The sequence below is a fragment of the Microtus pennsylvanicus genome, chromosome 11, assembly GCF_037038515.1.
Source record: "Microtus pennsylvanicus isolate mMicPen1 chromosome 11, mMicPen1.hap1, whole genome shotgun sequence".
Classification (NCBI taxonomy): domain Eukaryota; kingdom Metazoa; phylum Chordata; class Mammalia; order Rodentia; family Cricetidae; genus Microtus; species Microtus pennsylvanicus.
Window position 1 is genome coordinate 66136503 of NC_134589.1, and position 26427 is coordinate 66162929.

Consider the following 26427-nt stretch of genomic DNA (forward strand, 5'->3'; position numbering starts at 1 on the left):
AGTCTTTCTGTGACTAGTGGTAAGAGTCCTTTGGCCTTCACTGGCTCTTTGGTACTGAGGAGGGAAGGAATCTGAAAACAGATCCAAGCATAGGAGGATGGCTGGGTTCACGTGTAGTTCCTGAAGGAAGTGCTGGAAGTGGGAATACATGCTTGTCAGGTCTAGTTTCTAACCCATCCCTCCTTCCTTGGAGAGAAAACCACTTAAGGGTTCTTTACTACAGTTGATGTGGGGCCAGGATAAACATTTTTTTGTCTTCTGGATCTGTGTTCTTTCTAGGGTGTCTGTAATATCGCCCAAGCACCCCTGATGCTCAGCCTCCTACAAGGAGTATTCTAGAGGGGAGTAAATTAGCAGAGGCTACAAATCTAGTTCTTTCCCTTCCTGAGCAGCCCACGACTCACCCACACGCATCTCTTCTGGCCTTAAGGGCTTCCGGAGGGCAGGATGCATATTTGCTTTTCTATAATACAGGCTCTGAAATTCTCTTTCCCCGTGGTCCCAGCTATTTAGGAGGAGACTCTCAAGTTCAAAGTCAGTTTTGGTTACAGGAATTCAGGGAAGTCTGTGCAACCTAGTGAGAGACCTGTCTCGAGAGAAACAATAGAGAAAAAATGAGGGCACAGGTCACTGAGAGAGCATGTTCGTAGCATGCATGAGGCCCTGGGTTGACATCCTTGACTAACAACAACAAAAATCAAGAAAGAAAGATGAAGGAAAGGCGTCTGTCACTAAGAGCAAGTGGCCTTGAATTCCCGGTTCAGTTATCTTTAAATCTAGAACAGCTGGTTCTCAACCTGTGGGTCACAACCCCCTTGGGGCAGAATGACCTTTTCACAAGGGTCACCTAAGACCCTTGGAAAACATAGATATTTACATTGAAATTTATAACAGTAGCAAACATTACAGTTGGGAAGTAGCAATGATAATAATTTTATGGTTGGAGTAATCACAGCACGAGGAACTGTGTTCAAGGGTCGCAGCATGAGGGCAGCTGAGAGCCACGGCTCTGGAAGTACTTCTACAGTGCAGGGTGGGGAATCAAACCTAGGTCCTCATACATGCTAGACGAGTGCTCTACCACTGAGCCACCTTCCGACCTCTGAGCGTGAGTGGAAACGCCTTGTCTCGTACCATTTCCTCAGGACTATGGATGTCTCAGCGGGTTAGGTCCCTGTGACAGCAGAGCGTGATTCTGACGTTAGATTTTATTTCATGTATTGGGTGGCGTGTCTGACCCGGGTTTTACCCATTCCTGCAAAATGCCTTCTAATGCAAGCAGAGAACAAAACTTCTGTCAGTCACAAGCCAAATAATAAATGATGATGATGATGATGATGATGATGATGATGATGATGGAAGAGGCCCAGGAGTCTTCTACGTGAATGCCAGGCTTTCACAGCAGATTCTAACCATGACTGCTTCTGGTTCTCTGTGGTTTCTTTTTGTTCTTGCTGCTCCAAGGTCAGATCATTGCAGTAGCAGCCATCAGCTCTAACTGCGGCTACTCGTGGGCTGGTGGTAGCCATGGTAGGACCGTGGCAGTCCTAGGCACTGCTTCCCGGTGACGTCACAGGAACTCACACACCTTTCTGTCTACAGGTGACTGTGCTGGATAACGGGGAGCCCCCTCTAAAGTCCACCTCCAGAGTGGTGGTGTGTATCTTGGATGTCAATGACAACCCGCCCGTGTTCTCCCACAAGCTCTTCAATGTCCGCCTTCCTGAGAGACTGAGCCCCTTGTCCTCGAAGCCTGTGTATAGGTTGATGGCTTCAGATCCAGATGAAGGTCTCAACGGCGACATCACCTACAGCATTGAGGAGAGTGATGAGGAGGGCTTCAGAATTGACCCTGTCACGGGGGTTGTATCCTCCAGCAGCACTTTTGCGGCAGGAGAATACAATATCCTAACGGTGAGCGACTGAAGGTTTGCAGAGTCAGAGGGAGTGAGAAAATCACCATTTTCCTGTCTCCGTTCCCTTCCCTTCCCTTCCCTTCCCTTCTCCTCCTCCTTCTTCTTCTTCTCCTCCTCCTCCTCCTTCTTCTTCTTCTTCTTTTTTTTTGCCTGCTTTAGCTTATAAAGAGAAGGCAGGTCTAGACTCACTCCTGAGAGACACTCTCAGCCTATTCTGCTGGACCAGCATTAATACATTCCAGAGGGTTGCATCCCCAAAGATGGTCACTAAACTCCACTTTGAGTGTGTGTGCATGTGTGTGAGTGTGTGCGTATGTGTGCACATGCATGCGTTCTTGGGAAGTTAGCACTGAGAAATAGGGCCCTCTTGGGTGAAGGGCAACAGCTTCTGTCAGGAGACAGTGCCCTTGATTCTTTCGTCTTATTCGGACAAGTTATTTAAGGCTTTTGAATCTCTATAAACTGAGCTTAAGATGCTAGTGTATCAAAAGGCAGATCACAAGTTCTCACACCGCACTGATAAACTGAACACAGCCTTGTTGCTGGAGGGTCACATGACTCAGGGTACGACTTCATCATATGGAGTCCCCATTTCTGCCTACAGAGGGGAGAAAAATTATACCAGGGCTACCGTGAGGGTTGAACGCTGCACCCAGAGCTCTTAGATTGAGGACTGATCATCGCAGACCTCAGTGAGTCTGGCTCATCGTGCTTGTGTTTGTTGGCAGTGATATGAGACCAAGGAGTATAAACTCCAGCTTAGGAATCAGTATGCAGCAAGAGATGGCGGTTGTCTTGGCTAGTCCTCCTCACCACTGTGATCAGATTCCTGACGGGAGCAGCTTAAGGGAGGAAAGATTGAGGATTTTGTCAGTGATTTCTTTGCCACACCCATTTGGGCAACCATGATGGAAGGATTATGTGACAAAGGTGAAGTATTGACTTTCACGGCTAACCAGGGAGCTGAGAAAAGGAGATTCAGGTGGGATCCAAGGCAAGATATGGTCCCCAAAGATGTGGCCCTGGTGACCTCCAACTCAGTCCACCCCTACCTCTCACCAGCTCCCATCATTCCAAGCTACATATCAAGAACCCAACAAGAGACTGACCCACTGATTAGGTCAGCTCCCTTACAGTCTAATCTTTTCTGGAAATGCTATCACAGATATGCCCAAGGGCATGCTTTACTATCTCCTAAGCACGGCTCAGTTGTGTTAGTTACTCCTGTTGTTGTGGGGAGTGGGAGGACGACACACAGATAAAAAGACAAAAGCAAAAACAAAAAAAAATGACCAAAAAACAAGAAGAAAGGGTTTGTTTTAGCTTATGGTTCCAGAGAGATAAAGTCTATAAATGGCAAGGAAGGCAAGGAAGTAGAAGCAGAAAGCAGGAAGCAGAAAAATCACATGTCATCCACACACAGGAAGCAGAGAGAGCACAGGAAGTGGGGCAAACTGATAAACTCACCATAAAGCCCACCCCCCAGTAACATACTTTCTCCAGCAAGGCTGTACCTACTGACAGATGGAGATACCCAACTTCATCCAACAGTGTTGTCTACTGGGGATCAAGTGTTCAAATATCTGAGCCAAAGGTAGGCATTTCTCATTCAAACTGACACACCAATCAAGGTGACAACCAATATTAGCTGCCCTTGTGCTTTTTGCTTCTCCCCCACCACCGCCAACAAGAGATTCTTGAAGATAAGCTAGATTTTTTTTCACCTAGTAACTAACAGAACTCTTGCCTATCATTGCCATTCAAGTGTGTGCCCCGTGGGTGAATGAGTGAATGGTGACTCAGCTTGGCTTTTGGTGTCTCCTTAGATCAAGGCAACAGACAGCGGGCAGCCAGCCCTCTCCACCAGTGTCCGACTTCACATTGAATGGATTCCCCAGCCTCGGCCATCCTCCATCCCACTGTCCTTTGATGAGCCTCACTACAGCTTCACGGTCATGGAAACGGACCCTGTGAACCACATGGTGGGAGTCATCAGTGTAGAAGGGCGGCCTGGCCTCTTCTGGTTCCACATCTCAGGTGAGGACCAAAGAGGACAAATCCGTCTATTTTTATATTCCCCCCTGGTGCAATATTCTCTCCCTCTCAAGGTCATGCTCCTTGACATCTCCTCCTTTTGTTCTGAGTGGTGATCACCTCTTCTCTGGTTCTCTGAGACATTGTATAAAAGGGACAACACATCTGTGGAGCCTCTTTTGTTATAGCTAAGACCTCAGGTGGACCCAGGGATTCCCCCAAGGATCCATCTCCTGAATCTCCTGAGTTCCACACCCTCCCAAAAAGAGTGCCAATATCTGAAGACCAGGCATTCAAGTCCTGGGCCATGGGGCATACTACATGTTCAAGCCCCAACAATCCCAGAAACAGAATAAATTCTACAGCAGCTTTTGATTTTCCTACAGGACTCTTCAGCCCCCACATCCCTGCTTTTTGCTAGATCACTTGTTAAGTTGGACAGATAATGTAGCATTTTGGGGGGCCACCTAAGGAAATACGATCCAATCTGTCACCAGGTAGTTACCATTCCCAAATAGTCTTAGACTCTTGCTCAGCCTCTTTCTTGGATACCCACAGTCTTGACAGCCAAAGTCAGCTAAGATTGCATTTACCATGTGCTCTAGATCTGTGGTCAAACCCAAGGTAGGCTAGAGCTGCCTAAGTTACTGGTGTCGTATCTGCTCCTTCCCTCCTCCAGATGGGGATAAGGACATGGACTTTGACATTGAGAAGACCACGGGCAGCATTGCCATAGCCAGGCCTCTTGATACGAGGAGAAAGTCAAGCTATAACTTGACTGTGGAGGTGACAGATGGGTTCCACACAATTGCCACCCAGGTAAGAGGCCTTGGTCAAGAGCTCCTGTTTCAGAACGAAATGGGAGGGGAACTTGGAGTAAGGCTATTAAAGGCTTTTGATTGATGTGAGGCTCCTCAAAGAAGTTGGAATCTGAGTTCTGGATATCAGTCTTACTTGATACACACTCCACTTCTGTGGTTGTGGGAGAATTTTTCCCCATCCTACATCTCTATATATTGAAAGAATTTACACAAACAGTTTTAATTAAAGATAGTCTGCCATAAGGACTCCAATGGGTATGAGAAATGACAGGTCATGGGGCTTTCAGCTTCTACTCTGACTGTTGTAGAGTAATGCCACATCATACACTGGAATTTTACACATTTTGCTTGAAGAAATGGCCCAATGAAATTGTTCTGTTTTGTTGTTGTTGTTGTTTTTTGTTTTGAGACAGGGTGTCTTCCTGTGGCTGTGGTAAGACATCATGACTAAAGCAGCTTAAGAAAGATGGGGTTGATTTGGCTCCCAGTTCCAGGTTACATCTCTTCAGTGCAGGGAACTCAACAGCAGGAACTTTGAAGCAGCTGGTCACATTCTATCCAAGTCAAGAGTAGAAAGCAATGAGTTAACACATGCATGCTAGTTTACTTGTTTTCTCTGCTGTTACATAGTTCAGGATCCCTTGCCTCGGGCATGGTGCCATATTGGGTTGGTCTTCCTACCTCAACTGATATTATTAGGATAATCCCTCACAGACTTGTCTGTGAGACAACTAGTCTACATAACACCTCCTTGAAATGCCATTCCCAGGTCATTCTACTTTGTGTCAAGTTCACAATTAACACTAACTATCACAGGGACTTACTCTGTAGTCAGACTGACCTGGAACTCACCGTATAGCCCAAGATGGCATCAAACTCATGGTAATTCTGCTTCAGACTATCATCTACTACATTTCTATGTGAGCACCAACTTGTCCAGTTTAAATATATTCATTTTTAAATTAGTGGCAAAAAGATGGACATGGTGGTGTACACCTCTAGTCCCAACATTTAGGAAGCAGAAGAAGGAGGATCTCTGAGTTTGAGGCTAGCCTGATCTACAGAGAAAATTACAGGATAGCTAGGGCTACTCCGAGAAACCTTGTCTCAAAAAAGAAAGAGAGAAAGGAAGGAAGGAAGGAAGGAAGGAAGGAAGGAAGGAAGGAAGGAAGGAAAAGAAAGGAAGGAAGGAAAAGAAAAAGGAGAAAAGAAAAAGAAAAAATATCTACTAGGCACCAGGTATAGAGGTGCACACCTTTAATCCCAGTACTCAGGAGGCAGAGGCAGTTAGATCTCTGTGAATTAGAGTCCAGCCTAGTCTATAAAGTGTGTTCTAGGACAGCTAAAACTATTACACAGAGAAACCCTGCCTTGAAAAAAAAACAGCAAAATCTACTAGGCAGTTTGGTATCTGAAAGCTTGTTATTTTGAAATTCTACCATACCTTCAATAGCTATTTACTAAGGAGAATGGCAACTGCTTGCCAGACACTGCCAACAAAGATGGGAGGGACAGTGAAGTCCCAGCAGGCACCATCCCTGTGTCCATGCAGTCCAATCGGTCTCTTTGTGTCTTGTCCCCCTGCCCAGGTCCACATCTTCATGATTGCCAACATCAACCGCCATCGGCCTCAGTTTCTGCGGGATCACTATGAAGTCACAGTCCCCCAGGACACACTGCCTGGGGTAGAACTCCTCCAGGTCCAGGCCTCAGATCAAGACAACAGCAAAGGCCTCATCTATACCATCCACAGCAGCCAGGACCCTGGAAGTGCCAGCCTCTTCCAGCTGGACCCAAGTAGTGGAGTGTTGGTGACAGTGGGAAGATTGGACCTGCTCTCCTGGCCTTCTCAGCACATTCTGATGGTCATGGTGAGTAAACTCAGAATGGATGAGGAGTGAAATCTTATCTGCGTTCTCCTCACTCTAATGAAATACTCTGACAAAATCAACTTAAGAGAGAAAGTTCCAGAAGGTCCAGTCCATCATGGAAGAGAAGACATGGCTGCAGGCAGGGAAGGCAGGCAACAGAAGCAGGAGGCTGGCTGGTCACATTGAGTCTGCCCTCAAGAAACAGAGGGTGAGCAGGAAGTGAGGCCAGGCTTAAAAGCCTCAAGAACCACCCCCATGACCCACTTCCTCCCACACACCTTCCCCACATAAAGCTTCCACCACCTTCCCAATCTCAGCAACAAGTATTCAGACACATGATTCTATGGGGTCATTTCACATTCAAACCCTACACAAGGAACTTGCATGCAGGCAGATAGAATGGATCGGTTATGTAGACATTCATAACATAACCCCCGGGGGAGAGGTGTAGTATCTCACAGCTGGCCAGAGCACCTTCTCTGAGAGATTCCTGGAGTAAAGTAGAGAAGTGGACTAGCCAAGGAATCTCCCATCAGCCTCAGCTTTCTCTGGACTCACCCCAAATATCTACAACAGATCTTAGCCCACTCTGTAATTTTATTATGGCTGACCTGTAGATTCATGTATTATCAGATCTGGGAGAGACCCAGAGATGCTCCAGCCCAAGGCAAAAAGAAGAATCAAGCAAGCAAGCAAGCCTGTAGGCTATAACATTTAAGGAGGACTCACTGTCTGGGTCACATGCTGATCTTTCTGTGACTCTGAGAGTCAGAGCCTCCTTGAATTTTGCACACTACATTCTCCACTTACCCCAGCTCATACCTCTTACCCATACCTGCAGCCCACAGGGGAAGAAAGATTTGCTAACTACCACACAGTTATTTTTGAGAAAGCCGGAGTGAGGGTTTCACCTCCTGTCTCAGGGTCAGGATTCTTACAAGCCAATTGATCATCCTCTGGGGATATTAGTGTACACTGAAGGATTTGAGAATTCCTGCCACCAAGAAAGCCCTATGACTTCACTGAGTTCAGTGCCTCCCAAATCTACACGACCACAGAACTCATTAACGTGTTACCATCTTAAAGAGCTCGTAGTCTGAGACCTGCTGTGTTTCTGCCTCATAAGCCTTTCTCCTAAAGTGTAAGTATCCATAGGAACAGCTAAGCCCAATATGAAATAACTGAGATGTGTCTAACAGCATAGACTGGAGAAAGACTTAAAGGAATCCACAGAAGTTAGGTAGCCTGTTCATTGGCACTCTGTCTCTTTGGCCTGACTCTGACCTTACCTCCTCTGACTCTGTTTGCTGCTCGTTCTGCTGAACCCTGTTTTAGGTCCGAGACCAAGAGATGCCCATCAAGAGGAACTTTGTGTGGGTAACCATTCATGTGGAGGATGGAAACCTCCACTCACCTCACTTCACTCAGCCCCATTATGAGGCAAATGTTCCTGACACCACTGCCCCTGGCACGGAGCTGCTGCAGGTCCGAGCTGTGGATGCTGACCGGGGAGCCAATGCTGAAGTCCATTATTCCTTCCTAAAAGGTGAGGCCCTGGTTGTGAACTTACGGGATGAGACAAGGGTCTAGAATAAGGGTCAGCAGTAGAGACACAACTCTACAGATTATTCAAGTACAAGCTCTCTAAGAAGTGACAGATGACCATTCTAGAACATTCTATGTGTCAATGTTCTTCCAAAAAATGGTAATTAAAATAGCAAAGGTACTCTCAAGTTATGGGGAAATTTGTGAATAATATGATACAAGCCACTGGAGATCATATGAAATGTTTATAGAGCCTGTAAATGTGTTAGAATATGACTTCGTGCACTTGTGTGAGAAGGGAAATGAAAGTATGTCACCAGGGTCTTGGCATTGTTTTAGGAATAACTTTTATTTTCTGCTCAGATCACTTATTGACTTGACATCTGTTATATGATTTTCTTCCTCTAAAAACTGAGAATATCACCTTTGTTATAAGACTGTTAGAATCCAAAGACAAATGCTTATGTGACATAAATTATAAAATGTGCAAATGCCAGGAGTTTCACGGTCATTGAGAAGCATCAGTTATTTGTTAATGTGGGGCACACTATTTGGGGGAGGATCCAAGTTTAGTGCTACCCACATTGATTGGGTTTCTCACCTGTAACTCCAGCGGGAGAGGGGATCTGATACCCCCTCTGCAGGCATTGCAATCACACACACACACACACACACACACACAGACACACACACATATTAAAAATAAATAAACCTTTAAAAAATCCAAGTGATGTGACAAAAAAAGTGATAATATCCAGTATCCCACAAATTGCTAGTGATCATTTATAAGATACAATGCATAATTAATGACATCTTAAGCATTATTTTTCATGATGATATTTCACAGAAGTAGACGCTACAGAAGGAGAAAGATAATCAAGACTTATTCACTACCCTCTCAGAGCATAATGCTAGTTGAGTGGATCTTTAAAAATCAGAGATTCTTACTTTCCCTCTTTTGGGAGAAATAGTTAATGTGGGGCATACTTGTATGCCCCACATGACAGGAGAACATTATAGAAAAAGAATATAAATCATGAGACATTCATTGTTTATTTTCTGAAATAAGCAATTATTTCAGAAATGATTATGAAATAGAATCACATAGTTTATCTCAATTCATCTTATTGGTATCCCTCATAATGGAGATTTATTTTAGAGATAAAGATTAGCTTTAAGGGGCTGGTGAGGTGACTCATTGGGTAAAGGTACTTGTCTCCAAACCGGATGACCCGAGTTCACTCCCTAGGACCTGCATGGTGGAAGGACATAGCTGATTGCCTCAAGTCGTCCTCTGAGCCCCCCCCCCCCATGATGGCCTTCAAGTGCCATGCACATCCAATATGAATAAATGTAACAAAATGCTAAAATATTAGTTTTAAATATTCTTTGGATTATAGAAACCACTCATGTTCATTTTTGAGAACACGGAAGATATAAGGATGTATGAAAAAATAAGGTACAATGCTAAATGCCAACACCCAGAGATAACTGTCAGTGTACTTCCCGTCCATCTTCCCGAGCATCTTTGGTAGTATTGAGATTATAATGAGTCTATAATTTCATTTCCTATGAGAAATAGGTAGAATTCTATTTAGATAGTTAACTTAGGTACTCCTTGCTTTGTTTCATTTTTGAGACAGGGTCTCATATAGCCCTGGCTGCTCTGAAACTCACTATGTGGCCAAGGACTGAATTCCTCATCCTCCTGCCTTCTGCTCAAGTGCTGGGATTACAGACATGCACCACCATGCCTGGCTAACTTAGCTACATTTGATGAGTGACCTAAGCCTGCTGTTGACTCATGCACCCCCTAGCCTTCCATCGTCCTGTAAGAAGGGTCTGAAGAGTGTGAGAGTCAGCTGGGAGGTTTTATGATGAGGCTCAGCTGTTTGGCCATATAAAGCATGCATAATGGGAAAAAAAGGGAACTGCCTCCCTGCCTCCACATGGGACCTGTGCCTCTGGTGGCGACCAAACCAGGACCCTGTCACTCAGGCACTCCTGCAGGAAGGAAGCACATACTTCTGGTTCCCACTCAGACTTCCTGATAAAATTCTGCTACAAGCCTCAGGTGGGTTTGAGAATTGGGTTTTTGTTGTTATTTAGTTTGGTTTTGTTTGTTTTGTTTTGTTTAACCAAAGATAGAAGATTGGTCTTAGGCCATATACTCTATAGTAAGGAATATCTTTTTATAGGGTTTAATATGATTCTTTGTTGTTTTTATGATAATCTCCTGAGTTATAGCCAAAATGATTTTCTTTTTAAAAAGATCAGTATGAAATTGCCTTCTAAAAACATGTTGAGTCTGGAGTGAACATATTTAAAGGGAAATATTCATGAAATACTATTATAGCATGATTGGCCAAAGGCTAAATATTGAAAAGAAATTGTCAAGATGATGTGAGACTGGCCACGATTAGGCGATCTGGGTGTGGTGGAGGCGCTGATGCAGAAGCCTCGTGGTCTGGCTATTGTGCATTTCCCCACTCCGCTCGTGACTTTACTCTTCAAGTGTCATGGTGAGAGGCTTTCTAATGTGAGGCCATAAAGGGAAGAGTGGCTTTAGTCTCTGTCTGTGTTGGCAGCCTGACTCCATGTGTGCAGATCCACCTTTCAAGGTTGCAAGCAGAGCTATTGAAAGCAATTCAAAGGATGTCTTTAAACGGTTTCCCATATGAAGCTCTTCCTACAAGAGACATCAGTGAAATTCAGGGTGAAGCACTAACAAAGCGTAAGACCCCTTCCTTGGCTCCAAAGCCTTATTGATGATAGCTTCGGTTTGTCCTTCAAGTTGTATCCCAGAGACTTTCTAATCCTTGACACTTCTGTTTAGAAAGCAACTACGGTGGAGGCCTTCAGAACTGTGTAGTGTGCATTTACTCTATATATGATATACTAAATCCAGGGTGACTAGATGCAGATTTTGTCCTGTTCTGTTTGGTGCCATGGCCTCATGACTGGCATAAGAAGCCTAGCTGGTGTCTCTTGAGAGTGTGGCAGACTTCAGTTTGTCCTATTCTCTGTTTCAGGGAACAGTGAAGGTTTCTTCGACATTGACGCCTTCCTAGGCACCATCACAGTAGCCCAGAGACTGGATCATGTCCTCCACACAAGGTATACGTTAACTGTGAAGGCAGAAGATCAAGGCTCCCCCCAGCGGCATGACCTGGCTGTGGTGGTCATTCAAGTCCACCCCTCCGACAACAGCGCTCCCATCTTTTCAAAAGATGAGTATTTCATAGAGATCTCAGAATCGGTCCCTGTTGGTTCCCCGATCCTCCTCATCTCTGCCACAAGCTCCTCTGAAGTCACCTATGAGTTAAGAGAGGGGAACAAGGGTGGTGTGTTTGCCATGAACTCCTATTCCGGCCTCATCTCCACCAAGAAGCGCTTAGACCATGAGAAAATGTCATCCTACCAACTGAAGATCCGAGGCAGCAACACAGCTGGTATGTTCAAGGATGTGGTGGCTCTTGTCTACATCATCGATGAGAACGACAACGCTCCTGCATTCCTAAAGTCAACCTTTGTGGGCCACATCAGTGAAGCAGCTCCTCCACACAGTATGATCCTGGATGAAGACAACAGCCCCTTAGTGATCCGTGCCTCTGACAGTGACCAGGAAGCCAATTCCTTGTTGGTCTATAAAATCTTGGAGCCAGAAGTTTTAAAGTTTTTCAAAGTTGACCCTAGTATGGGAACCCTAACCATCACTTCAGAGCTGGATTACGAGACCACGCCCTTGTTCCAGTTCAACATCTATGTTCATGACCAAGGAACGCCCATCTTATTTGCACCCAGGCCTGCCAAGGTCACCATCCATGTCCGAGACGCGAATGACTCTCCCCCCAGGTTCTCAGAGCAGATATACGAAGTGGCGGTTGTGGGACCTGTCCACCCTGGCATGAAGCTTCTCACGGTGCAGGCCAAGGACGATGACTCAGAAGTCACCTACAGCATTAAAACTGGCGACATGGATGAAGCTGTTGCCATTCACCCCCTGACAGGCCAAATAACTGTGGTTAATCCTGCTGTTCTGGGATTTTCCCGGAAACTCACCATCAAGGCTTCTGATGGTCTGTATCAAGACACTGCACTGGTAAAAATATCGTTGACCCAAGTCCTTGACAAAAGCTTGCAGTTTGATCAGGATATATACAGGGCAAGAGTGAAGGAGAATATAGCACACAGAAAGGCACTGGTGATTCTTGGTGTCCATGGAAACCATTTGAATGACACCCTTTCCTACTTCCTCTTGAACGGCACAGACTTATTTCATGTGGTCAAGTCTGCAGGTGTGCTGCAAACCAGAGGAGTGACATTTGATAGGGAGCAGCAGGATACTCATGAAGTGGTAGTGGAAGTGAGGGACAACCGGGTCCCGCAGCGAGTGGCTCAGGCTCTAGTTAGGGTCTCTGTTGAGGATGTCAATGACAACGCCCCTGAGTTTCAGCATCTGCCCTATTACACAGTCATCCAAGATGGCACCGAACCCGGGGATGTCCTCTTTCAGGTATCTGCCACTGATAAGGATTTGGGAGCCAATGGGACAGTCACATATGGGTTTGCAGAAGATTATGCCTATTTCCGGATTGACCCCTATGTTGGGGACATATCGCTTAAGAAGCCCTTTGATTATCAAGCTTTGAATAAGTATCACCTCAAAGTCATTGCTCGGGATGCAGGTACCCCACCCCTCCAAACTGAGGTAGAGGTGCATGTCACCGTCAGAAATAAATCCAACCCATTGTTTCAGAGTCCTTACTACAGAGTCAAAGTCCCTGAAAATATTACCCTCTACACCCCGATTCTCCACACACAGGCCCGGAGTCCGGAGGGACTGCGGCTCATCTACAACATCGTTGAGGAAGAGCCTTTGATGCTATTTACCACGGACTTTAAGACTGGTGTCCTTATGGTGACAGGACCTCTGGACTATGAATCTAAGAACAAACATGTGTTCACAGTAAGAGCCACAGACACGGCTCTGGGGTCCTTTTCTGAAGCCACAGTAGAAGTCTTAGTTGAGGACATCAATGACAACCCTCCTACTTTTCCCCAAATGGTATATACCACTTCGGTCTCTGAGGGTTTACCTGCTCAGACCCCCGTGATCCAACTGTTGGCTTCTGACCAAGACTCGGGACAGAACCAGGATGTCTCCTATCAGATTGTGGAGGATGGCTCAGATGTCTCTAAGTTCTTCCAGATCAATGGGAGCACGGGGGAGATGTTCACCATGCGAGAGCTGGACTATGAAGCCCAACAGCACTTTCACGTGAAAGTCAGGGCTATGGATAGAGGCGATCCCCCCCTCACCGGCGAAACCCTTGTGGTCGTCAACGTGTCTGACATCAATGACAACCCCCCAGAGTTCAGAGAACCTCAGTATGAAGCCAACGTCAGTGAGCTAGCCACCTGTGGCCATTTGGTTCTAAAAGTTCAAGCCCTTGACCCTGATGTGGGGGACACCTCCCGCCTGGAGTACCTGATTCTTTCTGGTAACCAGGACCGACATTTCTCCATCAATAGCTCATCAGGAATCATTTCTATGTTCAACCTTTGCAAAAAGCAGCTGGGCTCATCTTACAACTTGAGGGTAGGGGCTTCTGATGGGGTCTTCCGAGCAACTGTGCCGGTATATATCAACACCACCAATGCCAACAAGTATAGCCCCGAGTTCCAGCAACATGTCTATGAAGCCGAATTAGCTGAGAATGCAAGAGTGGGGACAAAGGTGATTGAGTTGCTGGCCATAGACAAAGACAGTGGTCCGTACGGTACAGTGGACTACACCATCATCAATAAGCTAGCAGGGGAAAGGTTCTTCATAAATCCCCGCGGTCAGATCACCACTCTACAGAAACTGGACCGGGAAAATTCAACCGAAAGGGTGATTGCTATTAAGGTTATGGCAAGGGATGGAGGGGGGAAAGTGGCCTTCTGCACTGTGAAAATCATCCTCACTGATGAAAATGATAATGCCCCACAATTCAAAGCATCTGGGTACACCGTGTCCATCCCATCCAATGTCAGCAGAGACTCCCCTGTCATCCAAGTACTGGCTTATGATGCAGATGAAGGTCGGAATGCAGATGTCACCTATTCAGTAGACTCGGCTGAGGACCTGGCTGATGAGATCATTGAAGTCAATCCCACCACTGGTGTGGTCAAGGTGAAGGAGAGCCTGGTGGGGTTGGAAAACAGGGCTGTTGACTTCAACATCAAAGCCCAGGATGGTGGCCCTCCGCACTGGGACTCTCTGGTACCAGTACGACTGCAAGTGGTTCCTAATGAAGTTCCTTTGCCCAAGTTTTCTGAACCTCTGTATACTTTCTCTGCATCTGAAGATCTTCCAGAAGGTTCTGAAATTGGGTTTGTGAAAGCCGTAGCTGCTCAAGATCCAGTCATCTACAGTCTGGTTCAGGGTACCACTCCAGAGAGCAACAGGGATGGTGTCTTCTCCTTGGACCAAGACACGGGCGTCCTGAAGGTGAGGAAGGCCATGGACCACGAGTCTACTAAATGGTATCAGATTGACCTGATGGCGCATTGCCCTCATGAGGATACTGACTTGGTTTCATTGGTCTCTGTCAACATTCAAGTGGAAGATGTCAATGACAATAGGCCTGTATTCGAGGCTGATCCATATAAGGCTTTCCTCACTGAGAATATGCCAGGAGGAACCACAGTCATCCAGGTGACTGCCAATGACCAGGACACTGGGAGTGATGGACAGGTGAGCTACAGACTGTCTGTGGAGCCTGGGAGCAGTATCCATGAACTCTTTGCTGTTGACAGTGAGAGTGGCTGGATCACCACACTCCAGGAACTCGACTGTGAGACTCAACAGACTTATCGTTTCCATGTGGTGGCCTTTGACCATGGACAGACCATCCAGCTGTCTTCTCAAGCCCTGGTCGAGGTATCCATCACGGACGAGAACGACAACCCCCCTCGGTTTGCTTTTGAAGACTATAGAGGCTCTGTGGTGGAGAACAGCGAGCCTGGTGAGCTTGTGGCCACTCTGAAAACTTTGGATGCTGACATCTCGGAGCAGAACCGGCAGGTGACCTGCTACATCACAGGTAAGAATGCCTAGCATTCTTTGGGGCTTTGGGGTACACTGAGAAAGCCTAGCAGGAGGCACTCTGAGATGAAGATGACACTTTTTAGTCACTTGTTCCCCTAGGCTATCCATGGTCCCATTCAGAGACGTGGCAATGCCAGTTTTCACCCACTCTGCAGAGATACTGGGAAAACCCAACTGTGGGAAACTCCTAAAGTCACCCATGAATTAGAAAGTAGTTTGCAAAGAGGTGATCATTATTCCTTCAGGTGAGGAGATGGGATCAAAGGATCATACTATACCTACTTGTCTTAGTCACTATTCTCTTTCTGTGAAGAGACAGCACAGCCAAGGTGACTTCTTATAAAAGAACACATTTAATTGGGGGCTGGCTTGCAGTTTTAGAGGGTTAGTCATGATCACCATGGAAGGAAGCAGACAGGCATGGCACTGAAGCAGAAACTGAGAGCTTTGCTTCCTGCAGGTATCCAGCAGTGGGAGACTGGGCCTGGTGTGGGCTATTGAAACCTCAAAGCCCACCCCTAGTAACCCAGCACTTCCAGCAAAGCCATGACTCCTAGTCCTCCCCAAACATTTCTGCTCCCTGACTAAGCGTCCAAGTCTGTGAGCCTAAGGGGCCATTCTCGTTCAAACTCCACATCACTGTTAGATGTCAAGGTCCCCAGTAATTGTGACTCATAAAAATTCTGGCAACTGCCCGCCTTTGTGGAATTGTGTCATACCAAGGACAAGCATGAGAGAGGGCTCTTCACTAAGAGTGTTAGTCATATCCCTCACTGCTATGACAAAAATATGTGGTCAAAGCAATAGGAGTAAGGAAAGGCTTGTTTGGTTCGCAGCTTAGAAAGGGCTGCAATCCACAGTGGCAGGAAGCCATGAGACCAGGTGTGTGAGGCGGCTGGTCACAGTGGCAGGAAGCCATGAGAACAGGTGTGTGAGGCGGCTGGTCACTCTGCATCCAGAGAGATGAATGCTGGGGCTCTGCTTACACTCTTTTTTTTTAACTCAATTTTTGCCCCCCAGTCCACAGGCTGGTGCTGCCCACATTCAGGGTGGGTTTCTCCTCTCCAGTTAAACCTCTCTGGAAATGCTCTCACAGATACTCACAGAGGGTCATCCCTTGGGTGCCTCTAAACCCAGCCAAGATGAAAACGGAGACGAACCTTCACAGAATGTCCTTTTCTTCTCTTTCTCAGCACCATGCTCCCCCCCACGCCCGGTCCATAAACATGGTTCATTCTGCCAATACAGCTGTTTAGGGGAGCATTGTTGAGTCTGAAGTTCCAACCAAGAACCCCAGATTTCCTGAGACAGACAGGATCAGAACCACTTGGGGGGAAAAAGACCGCTAGGATCTTGTGACATCAGACACTGACAAACATCAAAGTCTTAAAACCCCAGAGTAAAAGAATAACAACAGACAGTGGGCTCTTATAAAAGCAGAATCACAGGGAGATCTTAGACTCTGAGGGAGATTCCATCTTTCCACACCCGTGTTGGGAGATGATCCTACGCCCTCCATTTGGTGTGTGCCTTTAGCTGTGTATTAAACCCTAGAGTTAGCATCATTGAAATCTTTGCCCAGTGGGCTGCAGCATCGCAGTAGAGCCTAGATAGTTCTTGTACAGACTGAAATTTGCCTCCCTCGGACTTCCCATAATGCTTTCCTGATCACAAGGAATAAAAGCCTTGTTTCCCCTACCAGCCACATTTGTACTGGTGCTTCCTGTAGAAGCCATCTCACTTCACAGGACACCCTTAAAGTTAGGAGAAGCTTTCTAACTTAGCAAAACAGACTCGGTGTAGAATTGTGGGTCCCTGATTCAGGGATGAAAATTCTGCCTTCCCCAGCAATTCCGAAAGAAGACTCAGGGGTGCAACCATCTAGGACACAGAGCCCAGTTCATCCCTGTTCTCAGTACCTGATAACTGCACCCCTTCTTTTTAGAGGGAGACCCCTTGGGTCAGTTTGGCATCAGTCAAGTTGGGGATGAATGGAGGATCTCCTCAAAGAAGACTCTGGACCGAGAGCACATAGCCAAGTATCTACTCAGAATCACAGCGTCAGATGGCAAGTTCCAGACTTCAGTCCCTGTAGAGGTCTTCGTTCTGGACATCAATGATAACAGCCCACAGTGCTCACAGGTGAGCCCTGGGAATGTTGTCAGGGGAGGTAGAGACAAGGAAGGTTGGGAGAATAGAGACAAAGTCTTGCTGATGGTGCAGTTCACAGCTTTAATCCCAGGATTCAGGAGGCAGAGGCAGGTGGATCTGTGGGTTTGAGGCCAGATTGGTCTACAGAGTGAGTTCGAGGACAGACAGGGCTACACAGTGAAGTACTGTCTTGAAACCCCCCCACCCCACCACACACACACACATGGAGTACAAGCCCTCATTGGCTATCCCTGTCCATGCCTGCCTTGGCATCTTCTGAGCAGACCTTAGGCTGGTGTCCATAGGCAGCAACCACTTTGGGCAACTCCTTGCTTCTAGCCATATCAATACAGCAAACTCTTCAGGAATCATGGTGCGAATCAAACATATCATACAAAGGCCACTTTTGTGCAACACAAACCCAGAGGTGGAGTGACAATACATCTTCCTGTCACCAAGCTTGACAACCTAAGTTTGATCCCCAGGACCCACATGGTGCAGGGAGAGAACCAACTCATGAAACTTGTCTTTTGACCTCTCTATATAAGCTATGGCACACACATGAATATACATATGTATGCACATACAAATCAATGCAATAAAACAGCCAGAGATTTTCCCTTTATGTCTAGTTTTTATTTTACTTTATTTTTGGTTTTTTCGAGATAGGGTTTCTCCGAGGTTTTGGAGCCTGTCCTGGAACTAGCTCTTGTAGACCAGGCTGGTCTCGAACTCACAGAGATCCGCCTGCCTCTGCCTCCCAAGTGCTGGGATTAAAGGCGTGTGCCACCACTGCCCGGCTATGTCTATTTTTTTAAAACAATAACTAGTTTTTAACTTTCAAGAGAATTTCCAAAACTAAAAATTTTAATTTTATAACATCTCAACTTCGAATGATTTGTGGCTAGTGAAAATCTAGCCAATACACACATCAGTGCACACTTATACATACAGATACACATCTGCACAGCTGGTCAGCCACAACTCCTCCACACACCGACAAATGCCTGCACAAATGAACTCATGTCCACATAAGCACATACCTACCTAGCTCCCGCATTTGCTCAACATATTTGCAAATGTGTACATATGTATTTCATGCAACTATACCCATGCATATACTTGCATGCATGCACTCTTCTACTTGCTTGTGCCCGCAAACGCACATATAGCGCCATGCAGCAGACATGAATGTGTATACCCTGTCGCTTTTCCTTCTTTCCTCTCTTCTGTCACATAAAATACAGTAGAAGAGAGCCTGAGAGATTTGTAAGCCGGGATCCCATATGGGCGTATGTTGAGTGGTCTCAAAAAGACAGCTTCTTTCTTGGGGAGAAAGGTGGCCATTGTTTTCTCTTTCCCATTTGATCATGCTTAGGACCTCCCTCTTCTTCTGTGCTGGAAGAGGCTAGGGTCAGGCTCAGCCTAGCCTTACCCTGGTGGCCCATAATGTCATCAAAGCCAAGGGAGGGAGAACTGAAAACTGGTCCCACACAGTCCAGGTGGGCACGATATGTCCATTCAGAGAATGCCCAGAGCCCCTGCTCACCTGCATCCCGAGTGGTGCAAAGGAGGATGCCAAGCAGACACCAAGTTCTCAGGGGCTCCAGTTGTTTCCCAGTTCCCAGCCACTGTGTGTTCTGCAGGGGATGGAGGGAAGGGCGAGGCAGTGGTAGAGCCACTGAGGTCCACCTTAAAGACCAGTGGTCTGTCCTGGGAATATGAGCAGGTAGGTGAACTTGGCAGCCTGGGATCACAACAGAGGCAGGAATGGAGGTTGCTAGAGCTTGACTTGAGATTCTGCATCATCGACTGCCAGACCTGCCTCAGCCATCCCTCCTCTCTGATGACCCATGACCCCTCCAAGTGGGCTGTGGTGGGTCCTTCCGGCCCTGGGCACTGACTTCGCAATGGTGGCTGCTTGTAGGCCATATTCTGACTTCTTATTAAGTTTTTGTTGCTATTATTGTTTGTTTGTTTGGTGTGTGTATGTGTGTAAGGGCCAGAGATCAATATTGTTGGGTGTCTTTCCTTGATCGGTTTCCACCTTTATTTTTGGAGACAAGTTCTCTCAGTGAACCTGAATTTCATTGATTCAACCAAGCTACACAGCTTAGGGCCAACGACCCTCAGGGATCTACCTACTTCTAACGCCCCTCCCCAGTGCTAAGACTGCAGGAGTTCTCCTTTCTACTTTTTATGTTGGTTCTCGGGCTCCAATTCAGATCTTCTGCTTTGTGACAGGTACTTTACCCACTGAGCCATTGTCTCAGCTCTCTCTTCTAGCTTTAAAAATAACGACATTATTTAAAAATAATGACATTATCATTGTGTTTGTGTGTCTGATGTGGGGGCAGGTAGGAGAATGCTCATGTGGAGGCCAGAAGGCAGCTTTGTGAGCCAGTTCTCTCCTTTCGCCTTCATATGGGCTCCAGGGACAAAGCTCAGGTTTTAGGATTGTACGGCAGTCCCATTGCCCACTGAGACATTTTTTCAGGCCTCTGGCTTTTAAATCTCCATTTTCCTTGTATATCACTTTAAAACAAACAAACAAATCACGGAGTCATATAACCCAGGCTGGCCTTAAATCCACTATGAAGTCAAAAAATGAACTTGAACTCCTGACCCTACTGTCTCTGCTTCCTCAGTACTGGGATTACACAACGATCCCCTCCGCCTGGTGTCTCTATGTGACCCCACCTCACTTTCCCTCATTGCTTCCTTCTCTGTCTCCCCCGACTCTGTTTGTTTTCACTTGAGTCATCTCTCTGCCCACCTCCTTCCCTCACTCCTCACCTCTGGATCTAACGCTTCAGATGCCTCATGCCAACCTTTCTGTCCTCAGCTTCTCTACACTGGCAGAGTCCGTGAAGACGTCACTCCTGGACACTTCATCTTGAAAGTTTCTGCCATCGATGCAGACATGGACACCAATGCTCAGATCACATACTCTCTGCATGGACCCGGGGCCCAGGAATTCAAGCTGGACCCTCACACAGGTAAGCCTTAGAGACGCGGAATGAAGCCAAGACTCTGTGCCTGGGCCATGGTAGGCTCCAAAGCAGAAATTCACTCACCCACCTGCCCACCCACCCGCAGATACCAGCAACTGGGGACATAAGGAAAGGATGGATAAGTTCACATTTAGCTTTTTATCATCCAGAGGGAAAGGTGATTACTGTCCTGCTGCTGTTGGAAACAGGTGGCTGGTGGCAGCCAGGCAGAGGATTGGCAGCTGGTTCCATAGCTCCAAAGATGACTCAGAGATTCCTGAGCAGGGAGGGGTAGGTGGTGGGAGGGTGGGAGGTGACAGAGAGAGCCTTGTCCCAGGAAGCCGTCTGGGTGGATCAGAGATCACATTGTGCTTCCTGCCCCCTGCCCAGCATGTTAAGTGATTCGGGAAGCTTGTCTTCTGCGGCCGCTGTTTGCTCAGCTGCAGCACTGCCCATGAGGACTTGAAAGAAAAACCAACTGGGTGTTTTTTCAGACTATGTAAATGATGCATGCTCATTTACAGGTTAAAAACCACCGCAGGTATCCCGCAGGATACTGCAGGAGTCAGAAAGCTCACACAATAAGGCCTCACCAAAGCCCACTCGGTGTGCAGCCGGCCGGCCTTCCCACGCACCTCCCCAATCTCTCTGCCACTGTTCCTCTGATGTTCTCCCCTTGGTGACAGCCTGCCGGGGTTTGCAAGGAAGACTGTAAAGTTGTCTTCAGTCATTCCTGGTTACATACTACATCTGTTTCGTTTCTGTTGCTGTGATAAAATACCCAACACCAAGAAACTTAAGGGAGGCAGGGTTTATTATTTCAGCTCGCAATCCCATATTACAGTCCGTTATTGTGGGAGCTTCAAATAGCTAGTCACAGCACATCTACAGTCAAAAGCAACAAGAACTGTTTGCATGCACGATCATTTGTGCTCAGCTGGCTTTCCCTACTCTCTTATGTAGTTCAGGAGCCCTGCCTAGGGAATGGTGCCTCCCACAGTAGGCTCGGTCTTCCCACGTCCGTTAACTTAGGACAATCCCTCACAGACACTCCCATAGGTAAACCTATGTGGACAGCCCCTCATTGAGATGCTCTTCTCAACCGTGATTCCAGGTTGTGTCAAACTGACAATTAAAACTAACCATCACATACTGCTTTACTGTATGGCTAAACCATAACATATTAATCAATTTCTATTTGAAAAGCACATACGGTGATTTAAATATGCCACTATTATAAACAATACCTCAGAGGACATCTTTACACATGTATTTGCTTTTTGTTTTTTTGAGAGAGTGTCTTAGAAAAGTTACAACTGTCCTGGAATTCACTGTTCAGATCATGCTGGACTCTAACTCACAGAGATCTGCCTATCTCTAGGATTAAAAGCATGTGCCACCACACGCACATATACATCATATATTTTTAGCATTGGGTTAATTATTCTGTTTTATACACACACACACACACACACACACACACACACACACACAAATTCATTTCTACAAGTAAAATTTTGTTTTTGTTTCCCAAGAAAGGGCTTCTCTGTGTAGTCCTGGCTGTCCTGACTCCTGAGTGCTGGAACTAAAGGTGTGCACCACCATACCTAACACAAATGAAAATTTGGGCCAAATTTTTTAGAACATTTTCTATGTTCTAAAGTTGCCTAATTGGCCTCTCAAAATGTGCTTCTTTGTATCTTATTTCTGGTGGCCTTAGATCGGTGATGATGGTCGTGGAGTATTGTGGGAGAATTAGATTGTGGGTGCTAGGGCTTCTTCCCTGCAGCATGAACACAGACCAGCTTCACTCTGCTGTGCTAGAACCTGTGGCTAGGACCGTCACTGTAATGTGCATGTGTGTCCTCTAGATGGCGCTCAACCTCTGTCATTTCTCCTGGCAGGAGAGCTGACCACATTCACAGCCCTGGACCGGGAAAAGAAAGATATATACAGCCTGGTTGCTAAGGCAACAGATGGAGGCGGCCAATCATGCCAGGCAGATGTGACTCTCCACATTGAGGATGTGAATGACAATGCCCCAAGGTTCTTCCCCAGCCACTGCACAGTGGCTGTCTTTGACAACACCACAGTTAAGACCCCGGTGGCTGTAGTCTTTGCCCGGGACCCTGACCAGGGTAAGTATGTGAAGGACTGGTGGCCACCTGCACTATGGAGCCGTTGGGTCCATCTAAGTGGAAGCATTCTCTGTGTCCTCTGGGAAGGGCATAGACTAAGACCCCTTGACGAGTCTGTGACTACTCCAGGGTGGAAAAGATCTGTAGACAGCTACACACCTGGAACTGTGGCAAGTGGCTTGAGTGGCATCTGAGACAGGCACAAAGGATTACAGACAGTTTCCCTTCTGCCACTTAGATCCTCAGAACCTTCCTGTTACCACCAACGCCCAAAAGCACTATTTTCTCAAGGTCATTTTGAATATAGTTAATCAGAAATCTGCAAGCCAATTCTTCAATTCATTAATTTACATAAGAAAGAAACTTTGAGCCGAGTCCATTATACTTATTAAAGTCCTTTAATCAAACAGTAAAGTTGAACTGTTTACACAATTTTCCTTTATTTTAGGTATGCTAAGCAAGCTGCCTACCACTGTATCAGTACCTTTTCTGCTGCTGTGACAAAATTACCTGACAAAAACAGCTTCAGGAAGCGAGAGTTCACTTTGATGATTTGAGCAGAAATAGGTCCACCCTGGCCATAGGACATGAGGTGGCTTGTCATACTGTGTCCACATTCAGAAAGCAGAGAGCAGACAGGAAGTAGGGCCCAGTTATCAAGCCTCAAGTTTTGCCTTCAATGACCTACTTCCTCTAGTGAACTCTACCACCTAAAGGTTATACAGTCTTTCAAAGCTTTCAAAGCTTCACACGCTGGGTACCAAGTGTTCAAACACGTGAACCTATGGGAGCACAGTTCACACTCAAACCACAGCCACTGAGCTGTATCCTCAGCCCTAAGAGTCTACATTTTTATTTCAATAACTTTGTTTTCGTTCTTTGCCATGTGATATCTGCAAGGTCTTCTAGTGTGCTTTTGATTGATGTCTTTGAATACCATGGACTAGGTGGTTCAGGGCTAGAGAGATACTTGTAATCCCAGTGCTGGGCAGGGGGAGACAGGAGGATATTTGGGATTTGCTGGGCAACTGGCCTAGCTGAATAAGTGAATCCCACACCAGTGGGAGACCCTGTCTCAGAAAAGATGGCTTCTGAGAAATGACAGCTTAAGATGATGTCTAGCTTCCATATGCACGTGCACATACCTGTATGCACCCCTGCACACACAGAAATATGCACACACCAAAAAAGAAAATAGAAGTTTGTCTGACTTACAGTTATAGAGGTTGGAAAGTCCAAGAATGCGGTACCAGCATCTGGGGAGGGTTTTCAGTTATATGACAATACAACAGAAGGCATTGCAGGGAGACCAGAGACAACTGTGGTATCTTGGCTTGGTCTTCTGCTTCTTGTGAAGCCACTAATGCCATCATGGTAGCCACACCTTTATGACCTCATCTAGTCTCAGTGACTTCCCGACATCATCCACACATGAATTAGGGACCGAGTTTTCGATACATGAACGGTGAAGGTCACGTTTAAACCAAGGCACACAGTGAATTCGATCCATCATTGTGTTTTTGTCCTACACTGGACCAGTTATAGTATCTGCCATCCTGAAACATCCTAATTTGGTCCATTTTTCTAAGTCAAATTTTATCATTGATAATCTGGGTAGGCTAAAACATGCCCTAACGGTCCCAGTAGCCAGTTAAGATGATAGCGATAAAAGCGGAATCATACTCCTCCAGCAATGTAAACTGAACACATCCTAGATCTTAGCTTGGCATTGCAGGAGGCAAGAGAGCGTATTCTAGGGAGGGTGAGCTGTCAATCCAAAGACAGAGAAGCCGGAGCTGAGAAACTTTCACCCATGTTCATGATGGAGGTGGACATGTATGCATGGGTACATGTTCACATGTGTGCATGTATGTGTGGAGGTTGGAAGTCAACATCAGGCCTCATGCCCTGTGTGCCATCCACTTTGTTTCTGGATACAGTGGCCCTTCATTGGCATGGAGTTAGTCAGTTAGACTAGGGTGACTCTCCAGCAGGCCCCAGAGATCCGTCAGTCTCTTCCTTCCTGGTGCTAGGATCAAGGCACGCCTCACCATGCTTGCTTTTTTTGCATGCATTCCGGGGATCAAACTCAGGTCCTCACACTAGGGTGACAAGCACTTTGTCAAACAAGCCACCCATCCAGCCCTGTTTTCTTAACTTTTTATTAATTATAGGCTCACAGAAAGTTGCCAACTAGTTTATGAATAAGCTATCATCCTCCCAAGATTTTTTTTAATTTTTTAAAAATTTATTTATTTATTTATTTAGTTAGTTAGTTAGTTAGTTAGTTAGTTAGTTAGTTTGGTGAGGGCTTGGAGCTGCTGACTGAGATTCTCACTCTTGACATGCCCTGGGCACACTAGCTTTTAGGAGCCTCTCCAAAGTCCTGCCTTGGGTATCTTCATTGTAACTCTCAGCCCTGGTCTCCACAGGTACCAATGCCCAGGTGATGTACTCACTGACAGACTCTGCTGATGGCCAGTTCTCCATTGATGCCACTTCAGGGGTGATTCGTCTGGAGAAGCCTCTGCAGGTCAGATCAAACTCAGCTCTGGAGCTCACAGTCCAGGCCTCAGACCTAGGCATCCCAATACCACTCTCCACCTTGGGCACTGTCACAGTCTCCGTGGTGGGCCTGGAAGACTACCTTCCCATCTTCCTGAATGCGGAGCACAGCACGCAGGTGCCAGAGGATGCTGTGGTAGACACGGAGATACTGCAGCTGGCTACCCTCACACGCCCGGGCTCAGAGAAGACTGGTTACCGCATCACGGGTGGGAATGAGCAGGGCAAGTTCCGACTGGATGCTCACACAGGTGAGATGGGCAGGAGCCTGCTCAACCCTTCATTAGTGGGGTATACTAGTTTTTCATGTACAGGGAACATCCGTCCACACAGCCTTCCCATCCTCTGCAACTGGATCCTTTGATTTATATACACTGCCCACATTTCTCCATAGACCCATAAGCTGGGCCCTTTTTCCACACTGAGCTAGCTTACCTGAGAGGGTCATTACTCCTCCATAGCTTCACTTAGTACTCTGTCCGTGATCCTCCATGATCCATCAACCCAGCTGGTAGCTTCCTGGTCTCAGCATAGCCCAAGAGGCTTGGCATGCCTCACTTCTTCCCTGAACCAAACACTTGCTAAAATCAAGTTTTCAAGTAGTGTGGGACTCGCTGCCTATCTTAAAACCACCCTCTCTCTGCCCAGCCAAGTTCCTGATACCCCTGAATGTTCCACTATGATCATGAGGAAATGCAGAATATGGAAACTATCTATTTTCTCCTCCTAGCTATGGAGCCAGAGTCAAACCCAAGGGGACCCATGGAAGGACCCCACTGCATCTCATGCAGAGTCCTCCCAGGCACCTCAATGCACAGGACCTAGCTCCCAACCCCTCAAAACTCTGCCCTATGGTTCCAGCTGCCTCTCCTCCATCACTTCTTCTCTCCTCAGGCATCCTATATGTCAACGGGAACCTGGACTATGAGACAACTCCCAAGTACTTCCTGTCTATTGAATGCAGCCGGAAGAGCTCTTCCTCCCTCAGTGATGTGACCACCATCGTGGTTAATGTCACTGATGTTAATGAACACCACCCCAGATTCACCCATGACTTGTACACTGTGAGGGTCTTAGAGAACGCTGCTGTCGGTGATGCCATCTTGACCGTAAGGAACCCTGGCTTCACTCTTTGTGGGGTATAGTTTCTGGGGTGGCTCTTGCTTCACTCCCTATAGGTCCTCAGTCATCATAAGCATGGATCATAAGCCAGCGCTCTATCACGAGTCAGCGCTCTATCATGAGTCAGCGCTCTATCATGAGTCAGTGCTCTATCACGAGTCAGCGCTCTATCATA

The 26427-nt window shown here is 46.6% G+C and overlaps 1 protein-coding gene across 1 annotated transcript in view; it reads left to right on the top strand.

Annotated features, from left to right (window-relative positions):
• The window catches only part of Fat2 (FAT atypical cadherin 2), a 58580-nt gene that overhangs the window by 12516 nt on the left and 19637 nt on the right, over positions 1–26427 (top strand). The window contains exons 4-14 of the mRNA XM_075992556.1: positions 1603–1914; positions 3743–3953; positions 4630–4769; positions 6361–6642; positions 7978–8188; positions 11220–15278; positions 17229–17425; positions 20280–20433; positions 22332–22565; positions 24998–25381; positions 26025–26239. Of these exons, the coding sequence (XP_075848671.1) occupies positions 1603–1914; positions 3743–3953; positions 4630–4769; positions 6361–6642; positions 7978–8188; positions 11220–15278; positions 17229–17425; positions 20280–20433; positions 22332–22565; positions 24998–25381; positions 26025–26239 (6399 nt within the window). The remainder of the gene's footprint in view (positions 1–1602; positions 1915–3742; positions 3954–4629; positions 4770–6360; positions 6643–7977; positions 8189–11219; positions 15279–17228; positions 17426–20279; positions 20434–22331; positions 22566–24997; positions 25382–26024; positions 26240–26427) is intronic.